Here is a 23,796-nt window from a genome sequence, read left to right on the forward strand (position 1 = left end):
TTAAGGGGTCAGTGAATGTGCATGCAAAGTGTGTGCCATATAGAGAAGATATGTTTTGGAAAGGCTGTACAAAATGTTGTGTACAATCTCCTCGTGTTGGTTTTGAACTGAACCCTAATGGCGTTCCATGAAATTTGCCAAAAACCAGCATTTCTAAAAACATTAAGCAAATCATGGTAAAAAAATTGCAAAAACACATTATTGTTAGCTTCTCAAACGCTAAAATATTGAAATGTGCATGCAAACTTATTAAATTAAAGAGTCAAGTTTACTTGAAATGGAGACTTCCCTTCGCGGATATCAGCCACGGAAAATTTCCAATCCAAAAATCTAGTCAAAGGTGAGTTCAGTTATTAGTTGTTGTTTTTTTATCTAAAATACTAGATTCTTGTAGCATTGAAAATAAGTGGGTTTAGGTTTGAGAACCAGACATAGAAAAAAGGCACAGTACAAATAGGAATAAATACTTACACTAAGTAGAAAAAAAAACAGTGACAGTATTTTGCAGTATGCAAAGTCACTACAAGCAGTCAGAGACCACAAAAAAAAAAAAAAAAAAAAAAATTGAACAAACATGTTGTTCAAATTGAGGCACCGAACAAAAACAGAAATAACATAAAAAACAAATGGTAAATGATTATATTTCTCCCATCAATTTATTATTTTATATCTCTGACAGTGCTACCAATATAAGTGTTTTCCTTGAATCTTTTTGTTTTTTTCTAATTTAATTGTCGTGATTGTTTGGCAACTTGCATGGAAACACAACAATGTGGGTCAGTTTTAAACAAGGAGGGTGACTCTCCTTCATCATCTTTAAAAATGAAAAATCAAAGAATAAAGCACTCATATCATAGAACTAGTTAATAAACACTGTAGAGCACAATTTTTAATTCATTGACATACAAATGTGCAACAATACAATCACATAATCATTTAATCAAAACATACAAAAACAAATCATGCTGTGGTTAACTATAAAGCAGAAATGTTAGCCGTATGTTTGAGTAGTTTGTATATGTAGAGAAATCAATCAGTCTATTTTTTGGAGTCAGAACAGCTGAATATCTTGCAGTGCAGACAGGTGAGTTTCTCTGCATACGAGCGTCGCAGCAAGGGAAACCATTCCCAGTGCGGCAACTCTACGACTCTGTATCCGGCCAGGGCAAGTTGTCTCCACTTCAGAGCATGTAATCCAAGCAACTGCTCAGTCCTGTAGCAATAGTGGTTCCTATGTGTCACCTGAACAGCGGGTCTCTGAATCGATGGTTTAGAATCGTCCAGGTGAGACGAATGCTTTCGGGATTTGGTCAGTGCCATCAGAAGATCGTCTGTCAAATCAATACCCACATTGAAGATACTTTCTCTCTCGTGGACCGGCTTTTGGAGGAAGTTGGATGGCTGCACTGGAGTCTTTCGTGTATTAGTTAGTTGAGCTAGTAGGTCTTCAGTTATGGAAACTCCAGAGAGCCTTGCGTTTAAGTTCTGAGAGGCGAGATTTTGTTGGCGATGTCCGGAGGATACAGGAACAGGTTGGTCATTTCGGGTCTAAGTGCACTTCCAGATCAATCGAATGCAAGTGCGGAAGAATCATGTGTTTGCACACAAACATTTCTCCACCCAGAAGATTCGGCAACACATCTTCAGCCTCGAGCACCTCGGGCTTCTGGCAGATATCCGATTGAGCGAAATCCCACAGCTGTTTGGTCACTTCTTCCCGAATTGCAAGACTAAGTCTTGGGACTGTCGATTCGGGTAACTCCAAGCCTACAGTTCCTTCTAAGGTGAACAAGTCTTTCCTCAACTCAAGCTCTTGGGAATTACAAGCCTTGTCGACAAACTCTGCGCTTAAATCCAGACTGAGCAGGTCTTCAGGGAACAGACCGGCAAAAGCAAGTCCGAGCAGAGCTGTCAACAGATGTTCGGGATATCGCTGAAACTCAGCTTGGTGTTCTCGTAAGATCGCAGTGAGACACGGATAAAGGTTGGGACATTCTTTGGGAAGGAATCCTAAAGTCCCAAAGGCCCACGGCATCTTTGCAGCATCTTTACTCCGGCACCAACTGACCACATCGGGTAATCATTCGACCACAGCCAAGAGAACGCGATCATCTCGGTAGCGCAGAACGGAGCAAGCCAAGACGATATCCATAAGACCTTGAACCTCCATTATCGGGGTTCAACTTGATCAAAAGATGCATAAAAAAGCGCCCTGTCCATAAGCCAACGCCTCGCTCTCTCGGACAGGGAGCGTTGTGATTTGAAGAGGCCTAAGCAAATGGCACTCAACTCTTCAGGCTTCAACTGGCTCAAATGACGCATAAGGAAGGACTCAAGGGGTTGAATGAGGGTATCCGGACATCTCCTGCCTTCTCCGATTATGTACAAGAGTTGAACCAACTCTGGAGCACCCATCCGTTTGAAGTTTCGGCTCACGTTGTCGAAGAGCCTCTCGAGGTACTTAGGAACAGCTCGGCCGAGGCATCGCCACAAGTCGGCGGCGAGCAGCAACTGGCGAAGCTCCATCTCACCGGCTCGCCGACAGAACTCGGTTTCGTACAGTCCCAGAATGCTATGGGATTGAGGCAAGCCTAAATTCACGAAGGCCCTCAGCGCATCCAATAACTGCGGCGTTGTGAAGCTTTGCAGGATCTCCACGCTGTACCGCAGGAGTCTGTTGAATCTGACTAAGTTTGGACAAGAAATTGGTTACTTCTGAAGGTTCCATGTTGCCTTGTAGTACCATGACTTTGTGAAGAACTAACAAGGCTTCATTGAGGTCTACATTGGACGAGCGTTGGGATGGGTCATGGGTCATGTTATGGTATTCAGAGCGACATCTCTGAAAGGCTCATGGCTCGGTGTTGGTGCTTGGCTCTTTGGTGGCGTTTGGGGTTGGAATGGCTCCTCGGTTGTTTAACAGTGTGTTCTTGGTGCTGGAGAGCCATCTACTGTATGAGCTACGCTGCTGACGGAAAGCAGGGTTTAAGGGGAGATTACAGGACAATTGTTCTTCAGTTTCTGAGCGGCCCACAGTTGAGGAACGTCCCGTAGATCTCTGGTAGTAGGCCGAGAGGTTGTACACCAGTGTGTTTGCTGTTTCTTCTTCTTTCTTTTGCTCTCCATTTTCCACGTTTGATGATAAACGTTGGGATCTAACGTGCTGCACATGATGAAACAACACGGTCACAGACATCAACAGCAGGCACTGGAAAGCATCATGAAAGAGATTTTTGTTTTTAATTTAAAGACCAACGGTGTTGAGCAACTTGAAAGAAATGGTCAGTTATGTGGTGTTAAATCATTAACGCTCACTTTTGATGTTCTTCTGAACAAAAACAAATTGAAATATTTTGTTACATCTGCAAAACAGTAACAAAAATCCATTCAAATATGATGCCTTTATGCATCTGATAAGTTTTGTCAAATTATACCATCATTGGCTCTCAAGACTGTCTAAAATATTGTCACTATTCACTGATATGATCCCTATTCAATACATCACTGACGTTAAACCTGATTATGACACATCTGAAGATGCCATGAAACAAAAAAAGTAAAAATCATTCCCTAGTGATGAATATTTAATGTTTTAGGTTAAAGATTAAGAGGGTGTATGATTTAAATAATAATAATAATAATCTGCATGAATAAATCTTGTATAATAAATATTGCAATAAGTTAAATAAATAATTTTAAATTTAATAAATAATTGCAATTTTTATTTAATGGTGACTTTAAATTGGTGTCTGTGCATGCTTTTACAAGACTAAAAATTTAAGAAAAATTGTCCTATATAGGGCCATGTTTTTTGTTTGTTTTTTTGGGTCACTTTTGTATATGATAGCAAATGCTCCTATTCATTATCAGTGAATGGAAAAGAGCATTTAATCTAGCATTACATTTGCGAATCTGTACTTTCAACTGACTGACACAGAAGAGACTAAAACAGACCATATACAGACCATCTAACACTCAATATAACATGAGATGCTCGTGTCATTTAATAAACCTAACAACAGATTCACTATTTCGCGTCGTTAAACAAGAATTTAATCCAGCTGCGACAACTGCATTTCACATTAATTTTCGCCGAAATAAAGGCTTCTTACATGTGCATTAAAAAAAAAAAAAAATCAAGAAAATTAAAAGTGAGATATTTAAAGCTTGATTTCCGTGTGGCCAAAAATCAAAAATAAAACAAAAAATAAAAAAACAAAAAAATAAAAAAAAAACGAACAAATTACAAGTGACTCACAATGCACGTACCTTCAGCGCGTGTATTATTCAAGCACTCTTCTTCAAATCAAGTGTTTATTTCATTAAGACACATTGTAAAAGCACTCATTTCTGTGCTGAATCCACGCTGACAGCATGTGTATGGAATAAAGTGCAGCTACGGAAGCTCGCAGGAGAAAAACGCGTTCAAAAAATATTATTATTATTAACTGATTACATTTTTGTCACATTCGCGATGAGATTATAGAGTGTGTTTTATTCTGTACAATTTATATTTACAGTGATAACGGAAGTCAGTACTGTCATACAAATAAACAAATAAATAAATGTCTGAACGCTTCTTACAGTGTTTAAGATATGATATAAAATAATTAATGTATTATATTAATATATAGGCTATATTATGATTAATGCCAATGCTATGACAATTAAGTAGGCCTATATCTATAAACATATGTTAATGCATGATTATTTTGTGTTAATAGTAATAATGCTATACAATACACATAATATATATATTAATTTCAGTAATTGTACATCATATATATATATATATATATATATATATATATATATAGGTATATTTATTTTTTTTTTTTTTTTTTTTTAATTTATGATTTTTTTTTATTTTAACTAAACTGTAAATCACCATGTAGGCTATAAAATGATAAGGAACATATCTATACACAAAAAAATCTAAACAAATCACAAACAAGACAAAAATGTAAGCAATTACTTATTTAAAATAACTATTTCTGCTGTAGTCTAATTCACTTTGCAGGTTTTTATTTTTTTCAATGTTTCATAAAATGATGTGTCTAGTTACTGAGAGTTAAGAAATTACGTGTAGGTTTGTATAATTAGTAATTTCAGTAATTGTACATCAAGTGTACTCAACACGTGGAGGTTTACTTTAAAGGAAAATCATGACGAGACAACTTTCGTATTCACATCTTTATTATTTAAATTAATATTTGCTAAGATATGCTCTCCTCAAGCAAATTCTGAAAAAAAGAACGAAAGGAAAAAATTAAATGTTTACAAAAACCTCTGTGGCGCACTCATACACCTCAAGAACTGATCGAGAAAGAGAAAAGACATCGGACTCTCGAATGAATGACTTCACCGTGATGCAGCCGATTTAAGATTCATATATGTATATCATATGCCTATATTAATAGTTTTGAAAAATAAAAGCTGACATGTCAGTCTCATTACTTCACAAAAGTATTCACACGCATTAGCTCGGTATATTTGGATAGAATAGTTCTGTACACATAAGGAACAGTGATATTTACATGCCTTAGTCTCTACCAAGAACACAACAGAAGCACATAGCAGCAAATGTGGCCAAAGACAGCAGAGGTGTGGGTCTCTCCTAACACCTAGTGTCATAAAGCTGCGATGATTATCTCAGGTATGGCATGATGGGAGAGAAGAGGCACGAGCGCTGGGAGCAGAGCTTTCCAGAGTCTTTCTATTGCATTTCTACACTTGAGGGAAATTAAACGCTTGTTGTGCTTGTTTCCGAGATTCGTGTCCTATGCAAAAGAGAGGAAATCTGGCTTGTTAGTGCTGCGATATGACTCGATCTGAAAGGTTGGCTGTCAGTGAAAGTCATCGATTTGGTTCAGTGGAATATCTTCTGTAGCTTATTTCAAGACTTTGTGACAAAAGGTGCACTGTGACATTCTACCACTACAATAGCGTTTGTCCCTCGTCAGAGTCTGTAGTGCATTTGTTATCTGGCCGTGTTCGCAAAAACATGCAAGCATACGACTCGTGCTGTTTCTGTACAAGAGAGCACACTGCATACTGCACACTGCACACTTGACCTTCTGTTTCCAGTGTGATGACAGAACCATCATCATACCATCCTTTGATTAGATGCTTTTACACTAATTTGTATTAAAAAAGCAAGATAGCAGTTTTTCGTCATAAGACGCTGTGTTCTGTGTCACGTGACATTAAAAAACACAATAGTACGCAGTATACAGTGCACATGGCATACTCTTTTGCAACAGGATAAAGAAATAAAAAAGGTAATTGCGATTTTTGAATCTCACAATTCTGATTTTTTTAAATATAAATACAAAAAAGTAAGGATTTTGAGATAAAAAAAAAAAATATATATTTTTATTCCGTGGCAGAAACAAGCTTGACTTTTTATCTCTGAATTATGAGTTTATCATATATTTTATAATTCTGAGTTTACAATAATAACTGTATATATCTCGCAATTCTTCATTTTCTCTGATTGCAAGATGTAAACATGCAACTGGGTAAAAAAGTCAGAATTGTAAGATAAAAAATTCATAGTTACCTTGACTATTTTTTCTCAGAAATTGTGAGTTTATATCTCACAATTCTGACTTTTTTTTCTCTGAGCAAGAAAAATGTCAGAATTGTAAGATAAAAAGCTGCTAGAATTGCACAAAAAAATTGTATTGCAAGATTACATATCACAATTTTTTCTTTATATCTCACTATTCTGACATTTCGTCTCACATTAATGACTTTATATCTCACAATTCAGTCATAACTCTCAGTTCTAAAAAAAAGACATAATTGTGAAATAAGTTAAAGATAATTTTCAATTGTTTTTCACATTTTAAATTGATAATCTCAAAATTCCGACTTCATGTATTGCAATTTTGAAAAAAGAATTCCAAGAAAAGTCAAAATTGATATAAATAGATAAAAAGTTGCAATTATCCTTGTTTTGTCTCAAAATTCTGTCTTTCCTGCAAGTTTTTATCTCGCAACTGGGAATTTACATCTTGCAGTAATGACTTTATATCTCGTAATCCTGACTTTATATCTCGTAATTCTTCATTTGCAAGATTTAAACTCGTAATTGCAAGGAAAAAGGCAAGAATTAAGATTTCGCATTTTGACCAACTTTCCATTCGTTCATCACACCGTTAATGCAAAGTCAATCCATACACTTTGCATTGTGGGAAACAGTATCGAGCCGAGTGTGCTCTCTTGTATAAGACACAGAACATACACAGTACGCGTCGTATGACAATCTCAGACACAGTCTTCACAAACCCTTCAAATATTCCACGTGATGTCTGTGCACTTACTTCAACACATTTAAATCATCACTTCAAATCTACTGCATATGACATTTTTAAAGTCCAATATTCTAAATGATACTTTCAGTAAGTATACATTGACACACATTATATGCTCTTTTTGGAAGTCCTATTCAAATATAATCCGTCGACGAATTCGAGATCGAAACTCTGCACAGTTTTGGCTCAGCCGCCGTCCGTCGGTCAAGCAGCTTCATCAACCAAACCTCATTCAGTAGTCCTCAGTTTAAAAGCAGGATGGTCTGAGACCGAAGCGTCAAGTGCACTGACATGTTGACTTGTTTTTAATCTCAATCCCTCGTTCTAGTTTACTCTACATTGCTCAAAACATAAAAAAGGGCAAAAACAACATTCAGGTGATACAGTACGTTCTGAGTTGAAATGAATACATGTCCTCCGCCGCTGCTTTGGGCAATAGAGCAGGAGGGTTGAGCGCTCCTCCCACACAAACCATCCAAACAAACACAATACGAGCACACACACGGATGCAAACAACAGCTCATTTCACTCTATTCTGACAAGAGCAATTCTTTATGCATCAAAACAATGCATTCTGAGTCTGATACGCTACCATTCAAAAGCTCAGGGTCTGTACGATTTAATACTTTTATTAATCAAGAACGCCTTAAAATGATCAAAAGTGACATTTATAATGTCATAAAATTTTTGTTTTTTTTAAATAAATGCTGTTCTTTTGAACTTTCTATGTATCTGTGAATCCTAAAAAATACAATTATCATGGTTTCTATGAAAATAAAAACTGCTGACATAATAATCTGGATCATTGCATCAACTTAATATTGATTGTACTTTAAACTGAAGTCTCTATTTTTATGACATTGAGTTTTTCATCAAATTGAAATAGACATTTCTGTGTTAACTGATCTTTTTTATTCTGATTACATAGCTGAATACTGCATGTAATTTAAACTTTAAAAAGTTATGAAATATAAAATATTTAATATTGCATGTAATTTAAACTGAAATGTCTGCATCAGATGACCTTTCTTAAAAAAATAGATATGGATAGTAGATATGTTGAAATTAATCGTAACAAAATATTTTTGAGTAATCACAGTTAAAAAACTGTGTTTATGCTACAAATTATTACGTTCATCTAACTTAATGTAGTTTGTTGGTGAATGTAATTTTGCTACAAGTTGTCATAACTCAAAAACATTCATGCAAACTATTGCATTACTTTTTTAACTATAGCATAAATCATTTTTTTTAACAAAATAAAATGATTTCAAAGTATAAAATGACATCTGAAGGATCATGTGACACTGGAGACTAGAATAATTATGTTGCAAATTCAGCAATACATTTTTATTCACATAGAACACAGCTATTCTCTAAACTGTAATAATATCTCACATTATTGATCAATTAAATGCAGCCTTGAGACTTCTTTCAAAAGCATCAAATCTTTTGTATAATCTGTTTCATTTGTTCCGCACCTCTGTGTACTTTCTGCGGCCTGACGGACATCAACATAAACACTCTCGAGACTGGCACTAAGATTTGGTCCTAAACGTGATGAGCACCATGCGAGATCTTCACTTTAAGAGAAACTCCCTGCTGTTTTAGTCTGGTATCTCTAGTTTTGATTGTTTGAATGCTGCAGAGTACACAAGATGGGGTGATCATATAAGCATATTCCTAGGAACGACGGTGACTTCTTAATCGCCTAAACCCTCGCGCCTGTAAAAACACAAAGCTGAAACGGTCCGTGAATCCCCTGAGTGTTTTCCGCTTGGCGACTGACCTCCTCCTGATAAGGCCACACACACACACGCTCTCATAACTACCCAACGAACCTGCCCTCAACCCACACACCTGCCCCAGACAAGCAGGGCATCCTTGGACAGTCCTCGGAAGCAGTTTTTGGATTGTACTGAATGCAGTTGTAATCAGGGATGCATCAGATCTCCGTCGACTCGATCCTCTCCAGGCGGGTCGGCACGGGCCACGGCGGAGCCAGCTGGTGCATCTCCGGCAGCTTCTTCTCCTCCACCGGCGGGGTGGGAGAGGTGAGTGATATGGAGACGGACACGGGGGCCTCCGGCGGCGACGGCGAGGCGACCTGGGCTCCCAGCTTGTCCACGCGCTCCTCCAGAGCCTGGTTCTTCTGCAGCATCTCCACGTAGCTGAGCTGCAGCTGCGCCTGGTACTTCAGCACACGCTCTTTCTCGTCATGCCAGGTCTGGCGCTCCTGAGCGAAGGTGAGCGCCTGCCGCTCTCGCTGCTGCCGCTCCAGACGCAGCTCGCCCTGCAGGCGCTCCAGCTGATGCCGCAGGTCGCCCGAATCCTGCCGCTGCGCCTTGGAGTCGTCGCTCTGCAGCGAGAGCGTGGGGTCTGGCGCCGGGAGTGCAGGGAGGGACGTCGGTGTCTCCGGAGGGGACAGAAGACGCTCTCTGCTGCGGGAAGCCACCAGCTGACCCATATCGGTCAGGCTGGGCTCACTGGAGCGACTGGAGCTGCTGCTGAGTTCACTGAGGGCCTTCTTCAGCCGGGCCACCTCCGTCTCAAACGCACTCAGCTTGTCTCGTAGCACTGCCACCTACAGACACAGAGAGGGAACTATCAAAGCCACTGGAAGGCAAGCCAGAAAGGAGACCAGAGACCAGGTAAAATATCTAATTGCAATGTTTCAAATCATAATAGCGATTAAGAACATTAATAATGTAGTACTTTCTTGTACTCAAGTAAATCTTTGAATTACTTTTACTCGAGTAACAGTAAGAAAGTAATAGATTTCTAATGTAACAAAAAATTAAATTAAATATAAAACGAAACGCAGCAAAAAAAAAAATATTATGCTTTGGAATGTTGTGAAGTAAAGTTTTCTAAAGAAAAACGCTTCACTACTGTCCGCATCTGGTGTTGGGAAAGTTACTTTTAAAAGTAATGCATTACAAAACCAGGCTTAAGTGTCAATTTTTGGAAATTAAGATTTATATGTCATCTGAAATAAGTTTTCCATTGATGTATGGTTTGTTAGGAGGACAATATTTGAAAATCTGGAATCTGAGGGAGCAAAAAAATCTAAATATTGAGAAAATCATCTTTAAAGGAAAATCCATCTTTTTAAAGTTGTTCAAATGAAGTTCTTAGCAATGCATATTACTAATCAAAAATTAAGTTTTGATATATTTACGGTAGGAAACTTACAAAACATCTTCATGGAACATGATCTTTACTTAATATCCTAATGATTTTTGGCACAAAAGAAAAATAATAAATAAACCCCAACCAATACACTACTCCTTCTGCTACTGCATACAAACACATACACAAAATATAACCCTATGTTACGACCTGAGTCTCAAATTAACCATTCAAACAACCCTATAACGATATATATAAAACAAGTGAATCATTCAAACAAATCATTATATAAGAGTAAACTGCTTAGACTGTTTGTTTGTTTGTTGCAGTGAGAACATCATAATGTTCAGATGTCTGTCTGTTTATCATCTGTACTTTTTTTTATGATGTCTGCATCATCACTCAGCGTTGGTACCTCGGCCAGCATGGTCTGCAGCTCGGCCTCGCAGCGCTCCAGCTCCAGGGTTTTGGTGCAGAAGGACTCTTTGAGGCTGATCTCGGCCTCCTCTCGCTCTCTCAGCTGGGCGTTGAGATCCTTCAGTTGACCCCTGAGGGCCACCATCTCTCCGGCCCGCTGCGTCACCTCGCCCTGACTGTCCCGCAGCTGCTTCCACAACAGAGATATCTCCCCCCCCCTCACACACACCCGCACACACACAAAAAAAAAACACACACACACACACAACTACTGAATACACTCCTGTGCAGTCAAAGCTATCTAGATATTTATAGTGAAAGACTAAAAAAAAAAAAAAAGGAAAACTAATATTTTGCCATATTATAGATGACATTTCACCACATATCTACTAATATTTGTTGCTATAAAAATATAAATATTTGTTGCTATACAATACTGGTCAAAAGTTTGGAATAATTAAGACTTTTTACAGTTTTTGAGTTTCTTCGACTCATCAAGACTGTATCTATTGGATCAAAAATACAGTAAAAACAGTGAAATATTATTACAATTTTAAATTACTTCATTGTGTGAATATCTGTTAAAACGTAATTTATTTCTGTGATCAAAGCAGCATTTTCAGCATCAGTCTTCAGTGTCACATGATCCTTCAGAAAGCATTGTAATGTGCTGATTTGCTTCTCAATTATTATTACTGGTGCTCGATTATTTATAATGGTTCTTATTTTATTGTTGTTAATATTGGAAATATTTTTCGTGTAAACTATGATACATTTTTCAGGCTTCTTTGGTTAAAAAAAAGGTCAAAAGGCAGCATCTTTTGAAATAGAAAATCTTTTGTAAATTAAATTTATAAATGTCTTTACAATTAGTTCGGATCAAATTAATACATCCTTGCCGAATAAAGGTTAAATTACAATATGTAAATCATAAAAGCACCAAACATCTACAATAAGAGTGAAATATACAGTGTGTGTGAATTTATATAAAAATAAATAAAAACAATAAAAAATCTTCTAACTCTTTGTTTCAACAGTGATTTTATGAATGTACATATTTAATATTTATACTTTATGAAGTTATATAAGAATCACTGATACATTTTTAAGGTCTTCTTCTTATTCTAGAGAGTATTTTACAGAAGACATAGTTTTAGTCCATCTTTCAAAAAAAAAAAAAATTTAAACTTTAAAAACAAAAAAACTAACAAAGATCTAAAAAAAATAAACAAAAAAATCTGTCAATGGGCCTTTGAATTAAGTTGATTTTTCTGACTCCGCTGTCACATATTTGTGCTCGTTTTAAGCATAAACCCACTTCAAGTCTTGTTATCCTATGTCATTTTGCATCTCAAGTTAATGTATCTTTTTTAATTATGATTTGGTATGTCCTAATTTTGAATTTTTATCGCATAATTATGGTTCAAAAGCTATCTCGTAATTTCAAACTTTAATGGCATAATTATAACTTTTTATCTCATAATTATGATTAGGTATGTCCTAATCTGAATTTTTTTAATCTCATAATTTTGATTTAGTATGTCATAATTTTGACTTTTTATCTCATAATTATGGTTCAAAAGCCATCTCGTAATTTCAAACTTTAATGGCATAATTATAACTTTTTATCTCATAATAATGATTTGGTATGTCCAAATGTAAAAAAGAAATAAATAATCTCATAATTTTATCTCATAATTATGGTTCAAAAGCTATCTCATAATTTCAAACTTTAATGGCATAATTATAACTTTTTATCTCATAATTATGATTTGGTATGTCCTGATTTAGATTTTTTTGGCCTAATTTGATTTTTTTTTTTTTTATAATTTTTTCGTATCTCATAATTATGATATCTCGTAATAATCATAACTTGTTATTACTCCTAATTTTATGATTTGTTATTGTTCAAATTTTACAAACAAATCTCAAACTCTATGTCATAATTTTGACTTTTTATCACACTACTTATGGTTTTCAAACAAGCTATCTTGTAATAATCATAACGGTCTTATTCAAGAATTATGATTTGTTATTGTTCAAATGTTTAAAAAAAAATCTCATAATTTTGACTTAGTATGTCATAATTTTGACTTTTTTATCTCATAATTATGGTTCAAAAGCTCTAGTAATTTCAAAATTTAATGATTAATTATAACTTTAATATCTCATACAATTATATTTCTCAGTAATTTTGACTTATGTCATCATAATTTAAAAAAGAATGGCATAATATAAACTTTTTGGATCATATAGAATTTTGATCTCATAATTTATGATATGTCCTTTTTTTTTTTTGTTTTTTATAATTTGAACTTAGTATGTCGTAATTTTGACTTTGTAATATCCATAATATGGTTCAAACAGCTATCTCCTTAATAAATTCATGTCTAAATAATTATGTTATGTTTTTTTAAATATGTCATAATTTTGACTTTTTATCCTACAATAATTATGGTTCAAAAGCTATCTTGTATAATCATAAAACTGTTTAACTTTATTTTCAAATTTAAAAAAATTATCTCAGACTCTAGTCATTCATAATGTTTGACTTTTTATCTTAAATTATGGTTCAAAAGCTATCTCATAATTTCAAACTTTAATGGCATAATTATAACTTTTTATCTCATAATTATGATTTGGTATGTCCTGATTTAGATTTTTTTTTTAAATCTCATAATTTTGACTTAGTATGTCATAACTTTGACTTTTTATCTCATAATTATGGTTCAAAAGCTATCTCGTAATTTCAAACTTTAATGGCATAATTATACATTTTTATCTCATAATTATGATTTGGTATGTCTTAATTTAGATAATTTTTATCCCATAATTTTGACAGTACTGTATGTCATAGTTTTGACTTTTAATGACAATTATGGCTTTTTATCTCATAATTATGACTTGGTTGATTTAAGGATCTGTAGATGTGCTGAGAACAGCACTTTCTGCAGCGGATGTGCATTAGGCTACAGATCGAACTAAAACTCCATCTGTGATATGAGTCTCTCTCACCTCCCACTTGGTCTCCTCCAGTCTGGGCAGGATATCAGCCTGCTCCTTCCTGAAGTCCAAGCACTTCTTCTCCAGCTCCTCTCTCTGAGTGAGCAGCAGTGTCATCTCGTCCTGCAGTCGCCGCTTGTCCTGCTGCAGACGGGCGATCTGCGCCTGCAGGGCCTGCTGGGTGCGCTGGGCCCGTCGGGTCACCTGCTGCAGACGCCCGGCGTAGTTCTGCCTCAGCTCCTCCATCTCACGCTCCCACACGCGCTGCTTCTCCTCGAACACCTGCACGATAGCCGCCTCGCTCTGGTCCAGGTTACGTCTCATGTGAATCACCTGTGAGGAGGGCAGCAAGGCCGAAACACACAAAACACAGTCTCAAACAATGCAAGCTTGAGTTCATGCATTGTTGCATGCTCACGTCATGTAACGTTGCATAAACTTCTTCTATGTCCAGCTATATGAATGACAGCACATCTGAAGAAAATCTTATAATAATAACCTAATGCACGTACTGTAGAAAGCATGTATGCACAACAGAATCTATGTAATGTGTTTGCATTCACATCTGCATTTGCATACTTGCATAGAGAATGTTTCTGACCTCACTGGCGGTTGATGCTACTTCTTAGAACGATAAAATCTGAATAAAACCTTGTTAACCATAAAAATGGCCTTTCTATTTTTAATCAAACAACATTTCCACTAAACCAAAGGACCTTTCCAGGTGAAAATGTTCTATTCATGATTAGTGAAACTCGCTGACTTACTTTTGCTCTTTTGAGCAGGTCTGTTGTGAATGCAATTCAATAGGCATTAACAATGGTGTAAGCAAAGATAAATAAATAAATATAAATAAATAAATATCCAATGGTGCATGCAAAATTGTGAATAATATTAATTATAAAAATTATCCAGTGGTGCATGCAAATATATAAAAAATAGTAATAATTAAAAATATCCGATAATGTATGCAAAATTAAAGATTATTTTTGAAAAAAATACAGTGTATGCATTTTTTTTTAAATATCCAGTGGTGTATGTGCAAAATTAAAGCCATTTAAAAAATAAATAAATTAATACAAATAAAATGAAAAAATATCCAATGGTGTATGTAAAAAAAATCCACTGTTTATGCAAAACTAAAGGGAAAAATGAATAAAAATGATCCAACAGAGTATGAAAAGTTAAAGAAAAAAATGCATTTAAAAATATCCAATGTTGTATGGAAAATTAAATAAAATAAATAAAAAGATGAATGAAGATTTCAAATTGTGAAATATTGAATCTGTCAACAATTCGTACAAAACATGTTGACAAATGCACTTTGCAGTTGGCACATGGTAAAATTATGCCTCAGCGAGTACGTCACATTTACATATAGTCATATGCCAGACACTTTTATTCAAAGTTACTAAATAAAGAAATAAATAAAATACATAACTAAAAAAAAAAAAAAAAAAAACGTAAACAAAACCAAGATACTTGCCAATTAGCTTCAATGAAAAAATGCACCACGGATCAGAATGACACATACACAATGCTAATGAATTCACAAAGTTCTGTCACCTCACTTACTTCTTGCTCTCTCTCCCACAGACGCTCCTCCAGGTCCTGAATCACATCGTCGGAGGACGGAGAGGGTCTCAGGGGCGCGGGAGCGTCGCTCAGGTGACTAAGTCGCTGGTACGAGGAGGAGCTCTTGCCTGAGGAGGAGCGGCCACTGTCGGAGGCGCTCAGGCCGTTCTGGTAGCCCGGCTTGTCCAGTTTGTCCAGGGCGACGGTGCCCAGTCGGTTGATGTGGCTGGTGGAGGCACTAAGGGGTCCGAGCGCGGGCGGCGGGCCGTAGCTGGAGCCCGTGTACGTGGGCAGACTGGTCAGAGAGTTCCTCCCGGAGTCCGACAGGCTGCCCTGTCCGGCCCGGCCCGCACCACCGTGTGTCCCAGGACTGTCCTGGTTCGGACCGCCCTTCTCGCCGCCGCTGCCCGGACCGGCCGTCCCGGAGCTGGTCTGGAGGGGACACACCAGGTTCTGCATGGAGTGAAAGCTCTTGGGCACCACGGGTTTGAAGGCTGATGGACGCACCAGAGAGTCATTGGTCTGCAGAGACACAAATTCATCTGAATGGTGGCATCAAAGAATTCAGTTTTTGTTACTTTAATATAAACTGTATTTTAGAATAACTATATGTTGATATTTTTAATTAGCTTTTATTCTAATAATTTATTTATTCATTTAATAAATTAAACATTTATAATTTTCTAATGCCATTTTTGGTTTTTACATTTGTACACAAAAGTCCAAAATTGTTAGAACTCCTGACAGATCTGAAAATATTGACCTTTCTTGCCTTCAAAACAAGATTTCATTTCATAATGTTCATGAAACATGCAGATGGTTGCTCTGAGCACAACAAATATCAGATGAAGTGAGTCGTACTGTTTTAATCCACTTTTAACTTTAATATTTGGTATGTCTACCTTTTGCAGCAATTACAGCAGCACATCTCTCTTTATTTTATTAATTAATTTTATTTCAGCTTTAATTCAGTAAATGAAACAAGTCTGAAGCTCACATCTTACTTCTGCTTATAACTTCTGCATTTTGTTTAAAAAATAAGAAGGCCTAGTTTCAATCCCAAAAGTGTAAGCCACATTTATATGGTAGCTATTTTCTGCCACATAAGAAAAGAAATCATGGTTTAGTAAATCATAATTATGCTATAAAAAGTATAAAAATTATAAGATACTAAGATGAAATTCATAATTATTACCCAAAAAGTTGAAATTATGAGATACAATTATGGGATAAAATGCATAATTATGAAAAAAATACAGATTTATGAGATTTTGAAATTAGTAATTATGAAAATTTTAATTATAATAGTCAAGAATCATGTTATAATTATGACTCTTTATCTCATAGATGTGTTGTCTTATGTCATTGTTTCTGTCATAATTTTGCATCTTTATCTCATAATTTTTACTTTGCATGTCCTAATTTAGAATTTTAATTGGATAATTTTGCCTTAGTATGTCATATTTTTTTTATCTCTTAGTAGCTACTGAATCTCATAATTTGGACTTTTAATGACATTTTTTTTAATCTCATCGTTATGTAATATGTCATCATTTTGAGTGCTTGTCTCAAAATTACGATTTTATCGATCTCATAATTTCAACATTTAATGATGAATGAAGGGGGAATCTCCTCAACCACCACCAATTTGACTTTTTATATCATATAGTAATTACAACTTGGTTTGTTCTAATTTGGAATTTTTATCTCATAATCTTGACTCAGTACGTCGTAATCTTCTCTTCTTATCTCACAATTATTGTTTAGAAGCTATCTCATAATTTCAACTTTTAATGACCTAATTATGACTTATAATTATGATTTAGTAGCTACAGTATCTCATAATTTCGGCTTTTAATGTCCTAATAATAATAATTTGTTACATTTATATAGCGCTTTTCTGGGTACTCAAAATGCTTTACATGGAAGGGGTGGGGGGGGGGTCTCCTCAGCCACCACCAATTTGACTTTTTATCTCATAATTACGACTTGGTATGTCCTAATATTTAATTTTTACCTCATAATCTTGACTTCTAATTATGGTTTAGAAGCTATCTCATAATTTCAACTTTTAATGACCTAATTATGACTTTTTATCTCATAATTATGATTTAGTAGCTACTGTATCTCATAATTTCCGCTTTTAATAATTTGTTACATTTATATAGCGCTTTTCTGGGTACTTAAAATGCTTTACATGGAAGGGGGGGGGATCTCCTCAACCACCACCAATTTAACTTTTATCTCATAATTACAACTTAATATTTAATTTTTACCTTATAATTTTGACTTAGTATGTCATAATCTTCTTATCTCACAATTATGATTTAGAAGCTATCTCATAATTTCAACTTTTAATGACCTAATTATGACTTCTTATCTCATAATTATGTTTTAGTAGCAACTGTATCTCATAATTCAATTACAAAATTATGACTTTTAATCTTAACATTGATTAAGTCGCAATTTTGATTTTTTTTGTCTCACAACTATGATTTAGTAGCTATCTCATAATTTCTACTTTTTATGTCACAATTATGATTCACTAAAGGAGGGCTTCCATAAAAGTATGTGGTGTGAGGCTAAAGGGTTTGCTGTGCTTAGCTGGGTATTTTCTTGTGTTCTTTATTGTGCCACTACAAAACACACTAAACAATGCACTACTTGCATCTCCTCCTGAACACGGCCGTTGTTGGCCTACCTGTGCATGCTTGAGTTTTCCGGAGACGGGCAGGATGTTGGGCGGGTTGTGATTATCAGGTTTGTCTTTGCTCTTGTCTTTGTGCTGCGGCGGGGGCTGCGGTGGAGCTTGATGGCTGTCGTTCCTGTCGTTGTTCAGCACGATGTTGTTCCCGCACAGGTCCAGACTCTCTCCGCGCCTGTGTCCTTCCCGCCGTGCCCCGTTGGCAAACACCACATTGGACACCAGCCTCTCTCCGTTGAGCGTCTGCTGGCGGTTGACGTTGTGTGCCGCGGTGCGCTCAGTGTCAGCGTGGCTGCGAGTGTTAGTGTGGAAATCCCTCTCTGCGTTGTAGCTGTGCTCGTCGGCGGAGACTCCCTTGGTCTTGGTGCTGGGGCCGGGGATGCGCTCGGCGCTGAAGCTGCGGTCATCGAGGCGGCGGCGGGCCGAGGCGGGGGGCAGTGCGGCCGCCAGTGGGCCGTTGGGGGTGGTGCGGGTTCCCACGCTGCGCATTGTGATGGGCCGCTGACTGGAGGCCCCGCTCCCTACGCTGCCCATGCCAGGAGCCTCACGCGCTTCACTCCGCCGCCCACAGCGCCAGCACACACGGGCATGAAGGAGAAGTGAGCCGGGTCACACACACACACACTGCAACACAACACACTGCATTAGTGGCCTTATTCCCAATACACCACATAACAGAATTCTTAAAGGTACAGTTTACGCAGAAATCTTCCATCATTATTTGACCCTCTAACTGCTGCACTCTCTATTCTAATTCTATTTTATCTATTTGTTTTCTTTTTTTTAATAAAAAAAGTCCCTTGCACTCTATTTTTTTTCTTAACTGCTTGTTTTTTTTATATATATATATATACATTTTAAAAAAATACCTCTAAAACTATCTTTCTCTATTATATTCTATTAGAATATTCTATTCTGTTTTTGCTAATACTCTATTATATTCTATTCTGTTTTTGCATGAACTGTTCCTTTAAAGAAACAAATGTTGCTGAACGCATGATTTAGTGAATTATATTGACTGTTTTTTTTTCAATTATTTTTATTAGCTGAACCCCACCTTAAACATGTTCTTAAAGTCCATGTGAGATTTTAAGCTAATATTTCTATAATTCTGATGCCGGTTAATGATCACATGTTAACAAATAAAACATTATTATGACTCAGAATACAAATTATTAAATATAATTTATACAGAATTAAGTTATGACTTAATGTGACTCAATTATGACTCGTGAAAAACCGTAATTCCCAGACTTTCTTGTAAACCAATCCCATTATAGCTGAATTTTCAACCAGTTCTCTGATGTCATGTAATGGTCACATGACATGCAGGTAAACAAATTATATAAAAATATAAATTATGGTTTGGTATGTCATAACTTTGACTTTTAATCTCATAATTATGACTTAATAGCAATCTTATAAAATCATATATCTTATCAAATTTGTCAGCTGAACCCATCTGAGCTGAAATATATTCTTGAAGTCCCCCTGAGATTTTAAGTTAATATTTTAGTAATTTATTAACACATTTGCATGTTGATGATGGTATCTGATGCTGCTTAATGGTCACATGACATTCAGGTAAACAAATTAAACCTTTAATCTTTTTTAGTATGTTATTTTAAAATTTTTGAATTTATTTAAAATAAAATATTTCATTGTTTTAAGTGTAAAAAAGAGATGAGTAGTGTAGAGTTTGTCCTTTCTATGATTTATTTAATTACACATTTTTAAAATAATAATAAATAGTGGTTTTTCACAGTGCTGAAAGTGTGAGAACCATTTTTTTCCCTTAGTGTGAAGAATATATATATATATATATTTTTTAATAATCTAAAGAACCCTTTTCCATTATAAAGAAACTTTTGTGCAATGGAAAGATTCCATGGATGTTAAAGGATCTTCAATGAATCACTGATGCCAATAAAGTACCTGTATTTTTCAGAATGTATTAATCGTGAACCCCAGTTTGGGAAAATCTCCTGTAAACTAATAGTTGCTCACTATGGGGCCACTGAATGTGCACTTTGATTTGCATTTTAAATGCAGTGGAATGGGTAAAAAAATGCAAGGTTTTTGAAAAATGTAACTTTTAACTTGAGTGACATGTTTTTAGAATGCTGTGTTGTGCACTAGGCACTGCAAAATACACAAGTGCAACAGTCACATGTAGTGCATGTTTACATAGAAAAACAAAAACAACAAAAAAAAAGCAGTGAAGTGGAATGCAACTAAGCTGCTTTATAAAATTACATTCACCGCATTACTACAAAGCATTACTAGAAAATGCAACCAGTGTGGACGAGCATGTACAACATGTATAGTATCAAAAACACAGTCGAAAAGATTCCAAGTGGAATAAATGGATATTATGCTGACAGCTTCTAGAAAAAGGAAACAGTTGTAAATAAACAACATACGTGCGTCCCTCAAGAATTGTGAAAGCAGAACTGCTTGCTCCTCATGCTGAACATTTATCAGAACTCTTGTAGAAACTGACTGCAAGTTCTCATGCCAACAGATGAAAGAAAAAAGTGAGGAGCTTGTCAAAGGTAACAGTCGTATGAAGCGCATGTGTGTCTGTGAAGTGTGTAAACATCAACACGGATCTGTTTTGGCAAAACTGTACCGTACCGTACCCTGTTTATTCGATCTCTGGAGTTAAACATTAACCAAACACAGAGCAAATCTGACCTGATTCTGAGGTGTGATTGTAAATCCTTTTCTAAATGATAGTGTGAACCTACAATTCTGATTGTGGCCACTTTCATTTATAAAAAATAAATTGCAAACATATCCAATTTTTTGCAGTGTGAATGCAGTTTATGTCACACTTATGACACGTATGTCAATCAAACTGAACATTCATTATAATTGCATGCTTGATTTGCTCTTCCTCTTGGTGTGACTCATGAAATCATTTATGAATTGCACTAGAATCCTAGATGATTTTCGCCATCACCTGACCAATTAATACTAGCACTTACCTATTCTATTCCATCTAATTTATTTATATATTAAAAAAATCACCTTGCTATGTGCATTGTGCTAGACTAACTGAGACTGTCACAGCTCTCTCGTTGGTCTGATTGCTTCTAAGAGCTATACAATGAATGTGAAGCAGCTCAGGTTATCTGATAAGAAATGTTTTGAGTTCATATTAAGATTTCTGAACCTTGATACCATCATTTTACCATGGTACTTCTTTGAAAGGGTAAAATAGGCGATGATGCATCGATATAATGAACAGTGTAAGACTGTAGCAACATTCAACATTAAAAATAAAAAAGCAAACATGATTGCTCAGCTCTTTTGTCTCATGCACTTGGATCTATATCAGCATTTTAATGCAAATGGATGATTTCCATATATTTACCCAGCCATCCGAGGCACTTTGAAGAATTCCACGATACTACCATGTTGTGTTTCAAGCATAACTGCGTTTAACATGCATGCCCTCCAATGATCGTTTTCACATAAACTCCCTCCCAAATCCATGCAAGCGCATTGAGACGTCAGCTGGAGCAGTGCTGCTGATGGTGTGCAGTAGCATCACTGGTCCAGCAGAGCTCTGGATCAGATCAGCACTGGCACGTGCCTCTACTACCCTCTCCAGCACAGTCAGTCACTCACAGGCATTACATCATCGCTCACATGCTTCATATATCCCAACACACATTAAAGATTGCCATCCTAATTGCATCACCCTCAGCTGCTCTATCAATCGGATTCACAGCATAACCTCATCACTGCATAACAAACATCACCGCAAATGCACATCTGTGCATGGATGTAAACATGCAGTGCAGCAGAATGACACACTACTGTGTTGATGCATCGCGCTCACACACCGCAGTGCAATTCCAAGAAAACACACACGCACACAACTGGAGAAAAAGACAGTGATGAGTGTGCTGAAGGCCTGTACACAAACAGATTACATCAGAATCACAATATGCATTAAAAAGCATCTTCACCTGCTTCACCTGACAGTGAATGCGGGCCTAGTGATGCTACTAACCAGCAGACGCGTGGATGCATTCAGTAGGCTGCGTCTATCATCACATAAAACGCTGTGCCTCCATTTAACAGAGAGAGAGACGAGGATGCAGCAGCAGCACAATGGAGGTCCAGCGTTCACCTGACTACAGGACGAAGCATCCGCTCTCATTACATAATGCGTGTTAGCGCTCATGCAAAACGATGCATCACTGCATCCGCATCCTCCATAACAACAGCAGCAGCAGCAGCATCCAGCGCGCGCGCCTCATACTCACTGTCTCGCCGCGGATCCGTCTGTCCTTCTGCTCGGATGCTGCAGCGTAAACGAACGCGTCAAGCCGCGCGATGCGCCGCCGCTGACGCCCGCGACGGAGAGACGAAGCGGAGAGACATCAGCTGAGAGACACACCCACCTGCGCCCCGCCCCTTTTGGACGCGGCCGGACACGCCCCCTTCTGCTCGGCGAGGGCGTCATGAACCGATTACAAGAGTTTATTAATCAGTTCATACTATAAAGATTCTCCAGGGACGGAAAAATTCTTAACACTAAAAAAAGAATAACACTGCAATTGTCTTATTTTCTAACTTAAGCATAAAGATAAGTCTTTTGTGTTCACAAAAACATTTCTTTTAAGAATGCTATCTTTTTTCAAAAGATAAATCCTAAAAACTAAAGTAATAAAAACTACTCAAAAAACATCCTCAAATAATTTTCCTCCACTTGTCTTAAATTATACACTCTCTTCTTAATAATAATAATAATAATATCATTAGACTTTCATGAATTGCACTTAGGAACATTCACCATAATCTTCTTAGAATTTATCTCAATGAGTTGTTTTATTTTTCTTTCTTTAGTCTTGTAAATAATGAGATGGTTTTCAGTGACCCGTGGTGTGTAAATGATGTTTTGTGTATTATTTATGATGCACATATGGGTTTGAATTTTTAAATTTTATATTTATTAGGTGAGTTGTTACTGTGAAGATCATGAAATGTTTTTTAAATAGTTTTGTCAAACCTTTCTTTCTTTCTTTCTCTTTTTTTAACAGTGTCTAAATTAAGCTCTAATTCTACTTAAACACACCTTAACCAGCTAGTCAAGGATTACTAGAATATTACAGACAAAACTGTAAAAAATAACATAATTAACATACAAATTGAAATGCAACTGTATTGCTTTTCAGGTATGCGGTTTCATTTGTTAACAATACATTTTAATTCCTACATTCAATAATACATTTCTAAATAAATATCTTGTGTGTTTCCTTAATGCACTGTGAACTAACATGAACAAATGTATTTTCATTAACTAAAAGATTAATAAACGATATAAAACATATATTGTTCGTAATCAGCTAATGTTTATTAACTAATGTTAACAAAGTGAAAGTGTTACTGTTCTTACCATTAGTAAAATAAAGCAAATAAAGTGAGATTGCTGTGTTGTTCAAAGCATTATCTTCCTTTAAACATTTAATAAGTGTTTGGCAACAGTAAACTTCAATCCAACAGGCATAAACAACAAAATCAGAATGAATGCTGATGATATAATATGCATGCACAGCTTTAAAAACAAACTCACATGAAACATCTGAGATGATCAGAAGCAGCACGTACATTTCCTCAGAATACATACAT

The 23,796-nt window shown here is 36.3% G+C and overlaps 1 protein-coding gene and 1 pseudogene across 1 annotated transcript; both read right to left on the reverse strand.

The window, feature by feature from the left end:
- Window positions 1-813: 813 nt before the first annotated feature.
- On the reverse strand, window positions 814-4,407 carry LOC109080968 (annotated as a pseudogene).
- A 4,183-nt stretch (window positions 4,408-8,590) lies between these two features.
- On the reverse strand, window positions 8,591-22,572 carry LOC109045367 (leucine zipper putative tumor suppressor 3-like). Its single transcript, XM_042752237.1, has 6 exons — window positions 22,431-22,572; window positions 18,148-18,774; window positions 15,447-15,968; window positions 13,885-14,204; window positions 10,867-11,098; window positions 8,591-9,903 (listed from the first exon to the last, which is right to left on the reverse strand). Exons 2-6 carry the CDS (start codon window positions 18,682-18,684, stop codon window positions 9,265-9,267), a joined length of 2,250 nt encoding a protein of 749 aa, XP_042608171.1. The 5' UTR covers window positions 18,685-18,774; window positions 22,431-22,572; the 3' UTR covers window positions 8,591-9,264.
- Window positions 22,573-23,796: the final 1,224 nt, after the last annotated feature.

Source organism: Cyprinus carpio, chromosome A5 (assembly GCF_018340385.1).
Source record: "Cyprinus carpio isolate SPL01 chromosome A5, ASM1834038v1, whole genome shotgun sequence".
Classification (NCBI taxonomy): Eukaryota; Metazoa; Chordata; class Actinopteri; order Cypriniformes; family Cyprinidae; genus Cyprinus; species Cyprinus carpio.

What these genes read in the sequence shown, in the direction of transcription:
- LOC109045367 (XM_042752237.1), bottom strand. Translation starts at nt 18,684, where the DNA reads ATGGGCAGCGTAGGGAGCGGGGCCTCCAGTCAGCGGCCCATCACAATG. An exon ending in GAAAACTCAAGCATGCACAG is followed by an intron (nt 15,969 to 18,147) that starts GTAGGCCAACAA and finishes GTGTCTCTGCAG; the next exon opens with ACCAATGACTCTCTGGTGCG. An exon ending in CTGGAGGAGACCAAGTGGGA is followed by an intron (nt 11,099 to 13,884) that starts GGTGAGAGAGAC and finishes TGTGTGTGTGCG; the next exon opens with GGTGTGTGTGAGGGGGGGGG.